The sequence below is a fragment of the Aplysia californica genome, unplaced genomic scaffold, assembly GCF_000002075.1.
Source record: "Aplysia californica isolate F4 #8 unplaced genomic scaffold, AplCal3.0 scaffold00078, whole genome shotgun sequence".
Lineage (NCBI taxonomy): Eukaryota > Metazoa > Mollusca > Gastropoda > Aplysiida > Aplysiidae > Aplysia > Aplysia californica.
This window is the reverse complement of record NW_004797348.1, coordinates 1,685,037-1,693,540: the sequence shown is the minus strand read 5'-3', so window position 1 is coordinate 1,693,540 and position 8,504 is coordinate 1,685,037. Positions and strand designations below refer to the sequence as shown.

The following is an 8,504-nucleotide window of genomic DNA, read 5'->3' as shown; positions in this document are numbered from 1 at the left end:
GATAATCCTAATCTACTCATAGAGAGAGAGAGAGAGAGAGAGAGAGACAGACAGACAGACAGACAGACAGACAGACAGACAGACAGACAGACAGAGAGAGAGACAGAGAGAGAGGTGCAAAAATTCCCACCATGAGAAAAACATCTAAACTCTTTTACTTTTGACTTAAGTTGATTAAGAACATTTTTGTCTATCGACTAACATGGCAAGACAGGATAGTGCCATAAAGTTGGCGGTGATGTGATCATGATAGTTTCCCAGCGGTTGGGGAAGTTGAGAATGGACAGAGGAAAGAAGTCAAACCTCATCAGCAAGACAAACGTGTCTGCAAAAGGGACATAACCCCTGCAGAGAACAACATGTGAACCTTTGGGCGGAAGAGGGAAGCTGAGACTAGTGTCAGAGGAAAAGACAAGGGCGTGGCAGAGGAGGCATTTATTATTTACACAACGTTAATCATTTTTTTGGTTTTTTTCTCAACGTTTGCCAAAGTCGAAAATTTTACCACCACAACTGAGCATAAAGAGACTTGCGAGCGCCTGAGGGAAGCGAAATCATAAGCAAAGAAATTTAAGATAATGACTGGGATGGGTTGATATGTCCTCCAAATTGTCATTTTCTATGATAATTATATACGATAATGATGTACGAGCAGGCCTGATACATGTATTCAAAAGAAAATCATACACCGAAAGAATTATGCACAAGCCTCTTTAACAAGGTTTAAACGTTTTGTTAATTACACAGGTGTATATTAATCTCGTGGTATTTAAAGACAGACAAAGAGAGAAGGAACATCAAGTAGGAGGAGGCACAGTTATATTGACTAGCAGCCTTCGGACACATTATTAGCGTGTTATGTTTCGATTCTGTATAGAGTAATAATGTTTGCAGAAAGAAACTTCCCCTTTGATAGTACGGTAGTTTCTGGGGGAGGGGGGTGGTTCCATTAGAGTTGTGACATTTCATCATGTCACTCTTCATTGAGGTGGGAAATTGTTTCGTGGTGATTATCTGATCAAAATACCCATGCTTACATCCTTGTACTTGCCACTATCAAAACTTAAAAGTCAACTTTATCTATTTAAGTTCTATTCATGCGCAGTACAGAAGAAAAGGTTTAGAAGCACAGTATGGCCGACATTTCCACAAACTCAAGTGTGCCTCAGAGCGATGTGTCGGATGAACTGCTTAGCTTTGAGGACTTCGTGTTCGCCGATGTTATTACAAAAATATCCATGTACATTTCCTTAGTATTCAGTACCGTATTTAATTCCTTCAACCTGATCGTGCTGGCCAAGCTTGGCCTCAAAGATACGGTCACTATTTGTTTCTTTTCACTCGCTGTTTCCGATTGCCTGTTGGTGGCGGCGGCCTCGTCTATGCTGTCAATTGGCCATGTGTTCAGCCCGCTGCTGCAGAGCTGGTCTGTGGACTCTTTCCACCTGTCTGTGCTCTTCTTTTACTACGGCCAAATGTTTCTGGACATTTCCATCCTCGTCACTACTTTCGTCAGCGTCCAGAGGTGCTGCTGTGTCGCTCTGCCGCTACGTTTTAAAACGGTTTTCACCAGGAAAAGAAGTCTTTTTGTCCTCATAGCTATCTGGACGTACGGTATAACCAGCTACCTACCTGTGCTGGTCAAACAAGGAATGCACTGGTCTTTTGACCCTCAGACAAACTCCACCATGTTAGTTATCTGGAGAGCACCGGGAAGGGCTTCTGCTTTGGTTTTCATGGACGTGGTCAACCAAACTTTCCTTGGTATAGCCTCAGAAGTTGTGGTCATCATCTGCCTCGTTCTCCTAACTCTGGCGTTAAGATCCACATCAAAGTTTAGAAAATCTATGATGTCGACTTCAATCACCCCAGATACAGCAAAGACGGGCTCCAAACTCAGCTCGAAGGAGGAGCAAGTGGTGAAGACAGTCACAGTGATATCTGTAGTCTTTGTCTGCACGAACAGCGCAGCGGTTTTCCTAGCTGTTGCCCGTCTTTGTGTACCAGACTTTGATCTCCTCAAACGGTTCCACAGCATCTTCCTCGTTTCTCACAATTCAAGAGCTGCTTTAGAATATGCTGGACCCTTCCTTAATTTTGTGTCTTATATGGTAGCAAACACTAAGTTCAGACTTCAGTTTTATGAGCTTTTTAACTGTATGCATGATTAGCATTTACTGCAATAAATGTATTGCTTTCATCTGTTTTCTTTGTTGTGGAAACTCGAAAAGAATTGGATGGATGGTTGGAGGGCGCCAATAGTTGGTCCTACTTCTTTACTTTCCCTTCTATTGTTTAAGCCTGTCTGTCTTATTTATACCTGCTCTTAATGACCAGTAATGTGTCGATGTGCTTTTTTAATGGAGAGATTTTTTTACGCCCCCATCAATACAATTTAGATCATTGAGGTGGTGGGCTTACGACCCTGCCTGCCAAGACTAACCCAGGCTGAGAGGGATATCTCATCCAAGCAGAATTGAATAGATACTCCATAAAAATGTTCTCCCCACTCAGGAATCGAACTCGGGTCTCCTGCGTGCAACGGCGAAGCGCCTTTCAACTACACCTCATGCGGCGGTGGTGGGCTTTTCTTTACTCAAACAAATGAACAAGCAAACTAACAAGCAAACACATAAATAAACAAGCAAAAAGAATGATATTGTTTGACTCGGCACAACTACTTAACCCAAGGTGACATTCCAGCAATAGCAGCACCGAGAGCGTGGGAAGAACAAAGTCTTTATCGTACTCTGAGCCCGACCAGAAATCTTGTGGAACTTGTCAGTCTGTCAGTGGCAGGACGCGTCAGTCACCCACTTGTTCACGGTCGCTGTCTCGCTGGAGGTTTTGTGTTCCTGGCGCGCGTACTAGGTGCCCATAGATCCACTTCTTCATGTGTGCGACGATACAGATATGAGTTAGGCTACGTTTCAGTAAGGGTTCTTACGAATTGATACTGACATATTTCTTGTAAATGAACTACCCCCGCCCCCTTACACACACACACACACACACACACACACACACACACACACACACACACACATACACACACAGGCACACACCCTGATCTCCCACTCCCTTCCACACGCAGACAACGTGGGCCCCAGCCCCAACCTCTTCTTTGACGTTCTGGTATTTTCAGTCCGTCTGAAACATCCGCATCTGTCTGGTCAGCTTTTCTTCTTCTCCATCTGAGTGTGTCCGGTAGTTGGACGTTTCTTCTCGGATCTCTCTGGAAAAAAAAAACAATAACCCCACTCTGCCTGCCTGGGTTGTTTTGGTTCCAAGCCAGGTTTCTGTCTCCCGTTTCTTGTCTCCTTTGTTTCTCTACATTTTGATGACCGGAGTTACCTAAAGCCGTTATATCGGTTCTGTTACAACCTCAGGTAGAAAGTGGTTACTGACTCCTGTGGAGGCAACTTGTGGTAGGCTTGTAGGCGTCATGAGAGCCTAAATGAAAATTGTTTTAAAATGAAGGTATTTTTTCGCCCCCATTGACACAATTTAGATCATTTAAGAAGCAGGGTTTGAGCTTGCCTGTTAGTGCCAACCTGGGCTGAGAAGGATAAAATATCCCATCATCCGAGAAACTCGATAGAAATTTTCTTCACATGTGATTCAAACTCGGGTCTCCTGCGTGCGATAGCAAAGTGGTTAACCGCTACACTACAGACGACAGTCACAGGGACCTAAGTGCGCACATAAAGATTGTCACGAGGGTATGTATCTCACAGGCATTGTCGTATGTTCTACATTATTTCAGTCACTGGCATATTTTCTATTTTGTCATTGACGGATGTTCTGTATTATCTCAGTCAGTGACGTACGTTCTGTATCTCACAGTCAATGACGTATGTTCTATATTATCTCACAGTCACTGACGTATGTTATATTCATCTCACAGTCAGTGACGTATTTTCTATATTATCTCACAGCGGACAGGTTTTTCAGGCCCCGATTTTTTTCTTTTAGTGTCTATATGTTTATTATTCTTTGTGTTTAATACACGAACATAGCGAAATTCGTGCATAACGAAAAGATGTCAGCATCCCTCCTGTTTCGCTATGTATGGGTGTACTGTAGTTCATTCATCAATATCTAACGATGAAAAGTGTATTTGTAGAGAACGTTTCTTGAAGAATTTTGTTTTAAAGGATTAAGATAATTTATGGTTTCTGCTGTCGGCAATGAGACCAATTCTGACTGAGAAGAGTTTGCCACGTTTAGAGCATTTAAAAGCTTCATTTCCACTCGTGGATGTGCGTAGCTTATGGGCTTCTCTCTTGGCTTCAGCATTTCTTATTCCTCAAACCTGGTATAACTTGCTGCCCTGCGTGATTTATGCTACAAGTGCACGAAAAACAAAGCAACACAGTGCTTTGAACACCGTACTAAGTCACACACACCGTCACATAATTTGGAATCTGATGATCAGAATCGTATGAGAGTTCCCACTGTAAAGTCAAATAATACATTGGACGGGGGAGATGTGTCTCCCCATGCCCGCAAGAGATGAAACCTCCTCCCAAAAGCAAATGCGTTTTACGACTCCAAACAGACTTTTTAAGTGAAAAGTCTGAAGGTAGCTTCCAGGTATTTATAAGGATCGCGTTTGGTTCTGCATTATGTATTAAGATAAGATAAGATAAGATAAGTCTTAATTGTCCAGATCCTAGCTCATTGGTTTGGTGTTTCACCATGTACATACACACGTACATGTATACACACACACACACACGCACACACACTCACGCACACACACACACACACACACACACACACATACGCACGTACGTGAGCAGTCATACACACACACACACACACACACACACACACACACACACACACACACACACACACTCACACACTCACACACTCACTCAGTCACTCACTCATCCTCTCCTCCACACACATCTGTCACACAACCATAATAATATAACAATATGCTTGCACTCACTGACTCACAATCATATGCATGATATAAACGAACAATGATTTTTTTTTTTACATTAACACTGTTAAGCTAGCTGCGTATTCAGTATTCTGATTGTAACTTAGTGTTATTCTGATATTGCATGCTGTAAAGGTCATAGAAATACTTATTTTACAAAATGATTAAGATGGTATGGTTATGATTATGATCCAGACAAGGAGAAAGAGGAGGAAGAGGAGGAAGAGGAGGAAGAGGAGGAGGAAGGAGAAGAAGAAAAGAATAACTGGAGGAGGAGGAAAAGGGGAAGAAGGAGGATAAAGAGGAGGTAAGAGGACTAATATGAAGAGTTGTTGGTGTAGTTGCTCTACTCCGGGGTTCACCAAACGACGGTCAGCTGGGCCAGATCAGGCCCACAAGGCCAGTCCGTCTGGTCCGCACCCATTCCGCTATGCGAGAAAAATAAATTGGAAAATGTTATTGTAGCGTGTTTGGGACTTGGCCGCCAAAAGTAGTATAATCATTTCATTTAACTCCACATTGATAACTAAACGTGTTTTATAGACTTCATAACTTTTAGCTAAAAGATCACACTTTTGCTCGGCTTAAATGTGAGGCATCTTTCATTTAAAAGGTTGGTGTATTGTATTGAATGAGCAAAATATTTTTTCCGACCCGCGTTTGGCATTCTCTCAGTTGTCTGGTCCTCTTTGAAACAAGTCTGGTCACCCCTGTTCTATTCTGTTGCGATAGCGTTTTGCTTTTGTATATTGTTATTCGGTACGAACTTGTTTATTTCAACAAAATACTTATTATATAACTATCTCTTTCCCCTGTATCGTCTCTCTCTCTCTCTCTCTCTCTCTCTCTCTCTCTCTCTCTCTCACACACACACACACACACACACACACACACACACACACACACACACACACAAACAAACAAACAAACTTCCACCCATTCATCTGTAGCGGGTGGTTGATCTTGCTCTTGAAGTGCAATTATAATACCCGGCGTCTAAAAAAATAGAGGGGCATTTAAAAGGCAATAGATCAATTTCGGCAAAATTTAAGATACATGTAGATGAGGTTCAGCTGAAGAGTTGTCATACTGCTTAATTTGAAGAAAATCGACATCATGTTCGAGAAATACCAAGCTGTTAATGATTCCACCAAAATTGAGTAAAACGCAGAACTTAACAACTTTTTTAAAAATCGACCAAAAATGTAAATGTATATTTTAAAGAACAAATTTATTTAAAACTGTCTTTACCAGTCTCTTTATGGGACACCAATGCAAATAGTAATAGCGAAATGTAGGCTACCCTCTACCTTATCTGCTTTCATACAGTCTAGTTCTTGTGTGTACACCAAATTCAATCAGCGCAGAGTATAAATGAGCTCCTTGACTCTCTACAAACCCAAACTCAATAGCTCCAGCAACTTTTCTGTAATCATAAAATTATTACAAATACTGAGACAAATACACGAATACAGGTTCCATCACCCCTTTTTCCGGTTGGATATTTTATTTCTTTTTTAAAAATCTTTTTATTCTATTTCTTTTTTTGTTGTTGGTATGTTTGTTTTTGTTTTTGTTTTAGATAGCGTTTACGGCACTATCAACACAGGACTGGCAATTTAACCTCTAAATTCACCCTCAATTGTCGGTTACTCGGTTACTTATGTTTGTTTTTGTTTTGTTTGTTTGTTATCGTTGTTTTTTTTGGGGGGGTTACTTCTTTTTTTTCAATTTGTGGACATTTTTCCTTGCAGGTCCTGCCAGTTGTGGTCTACTTCAGCACATGCGTGTCCATGCTGTACTACCTGGGGGTCATGCAGGTGGTCATCCGACAGCTGGGCAAGTTCCTCACCTTCTGTCTGGGGACCTCGCCCTCTGAGTCCATCAACGCCGCCGGAAACATTTTTATTGGACAAGTGAGAAGAGAGAGAGAGAGAGAGAGAGAGAGAGAGAGAGAGAGAGAGAGAGAGAGAGAGAGAGAGAGAGAGAGAGAGAGAGAGATCATGTCCGGTTTGGTGGGTTCTAGGCTTCACAACATTATTTCGGTTGTATGTACTTATGATGGTGTTTATTTTGGTGAACCATCTCTGCTTTGGTTTGTTTATTTGTTGTTGTTTTGTTGTTTGTTTGGGGGGGGGTTGAAGGAGTGGGGGGGGGGGACGTCGTTAATCTTTCCATTTTTGAAAGTGCTACCAATGATAGATCTATGTCGTCAAAATTATCGAGGGTATTCCGATAGCTGAGTTGGTATCAAGCTGGACTACGGGTCGAATGGCCCTGATTCGAATTCCCAACCGGCCAATCTTGAACTTGGATTGTTTGTGGGCGTTATTAAGGCTGTCCACCCGTTTGGCTCGGCATTAATGGAGAAGACGTTAAACTTAGGGGTCTCGCCTCTTATACTCGTATAGCATTACAGTGTTGAAAGAGAGGTTTCATTTCATTTCATATCATTTCATTTCTCTGGTCTAGCGGCCGTCTTAACTACCAAGAACCATAACGATGACTGACATTTGGCCAGTATGGTGTTGATGATGTATTTTCACGCCCACATAGACACGGAGTCAGCATTTGAAAGACGGTGGTCTTGGTCACCCACCGGGTTACCGCGTAAAGTGGAAATATTCCGGGGGTGGGGTGGGGGCTTAAAAAATTCAGACCCAACTCGATTTCAAACCTCCGACCCCTGCATGACACCGCTTGACCGATCAAGTTTGTTATCCACAGCACCGCAAGAGAACAAAATGGCGTCCTATTTGCTCGTAAAATACGGAAAGCTATTCAACATGTCGTGAAGGCAGCAAATTCTGACATTCAATTTCTGAGCATCACAAACTTTTCTATAACTTTGCTCATATCGTATTTGTTTAAAATAGATACCAAAATGAGTAGAAAGCCTGCATGTAATAAATATGCAGTTTGGTTAAGATAAGACGGAATTGCTAGGCTTTGTTATTATTGTTATGACTATGATCAACTGAGTGAAGCCGTGCTCCAGCTAAACTGGCATGCCGTATACATATGTTTTATAAGTAGTGTGTCATTGTGCTTTCTTTTTAATTTACATTCTTGTTGACCACGTTATGTTGTATTTCTGTCCTCTGCCAACTTCCAGACTGAAGCCCCTCTCATGATCCGACCCTTCCTGAACGACATGACCAACTCGGAGATTCACGCCGTGATGACGGGAGGTTTCGCCACGATAGCTGGCTCCGTCATGGCTGCCTACATTCTCTACGATGTGAGTAAGGGTAGGATTAAACAGATCGTGTGGTGAGTAAGGGTTGGATTAAACATATCGTGTGGTGAGTAAGGGTTGGATTAAACAGAATGTGCGACTCCCTGAAGTGGAGGGAGATGCGCAGCGTCCTAGGCTAAAAATGTTGCTCTGAAAGTCTTTGAAAGCATGAATCTTTACGCCAAACCAACTTTTAAAACTTCTTTTTTTAAACGAATAGACCGTACTTAGGTTTTTTACGTGCAATAGTGAAGGCCTGATTGCTACACCACAGACTCTCTCTCTCTCTCTCTCTCTCTCTCTCTCTCTCTC

At 42.2% G+C, this 8,504-nt stretch overlaps 1 protein-coding gene across 2 annotated transcripts in view; it reads left to right on the top strand.

Moving 5' to 3' along the window:
• LOC101862171 (solute carrier family 28 member 3) overlaps positions 1-8,504 on the top strand; it is a gene marked incomplete in the record, with an annotated part of 30,227 nt that overhangs the window by 14,742 nt on the left and 6,981 nt on the right. For both annotated transcript variants that reach the window (XM_035968725.1, XM_013080214.2), the window contains 2 exon segments: positions 6,709-6,870; positions 8,070-8,195. In XM_035968725.1, the coding sequence (XP_035824618.1) occupies positions 6,709-6,870; positions 8,070-8,195 (288 nt within the window).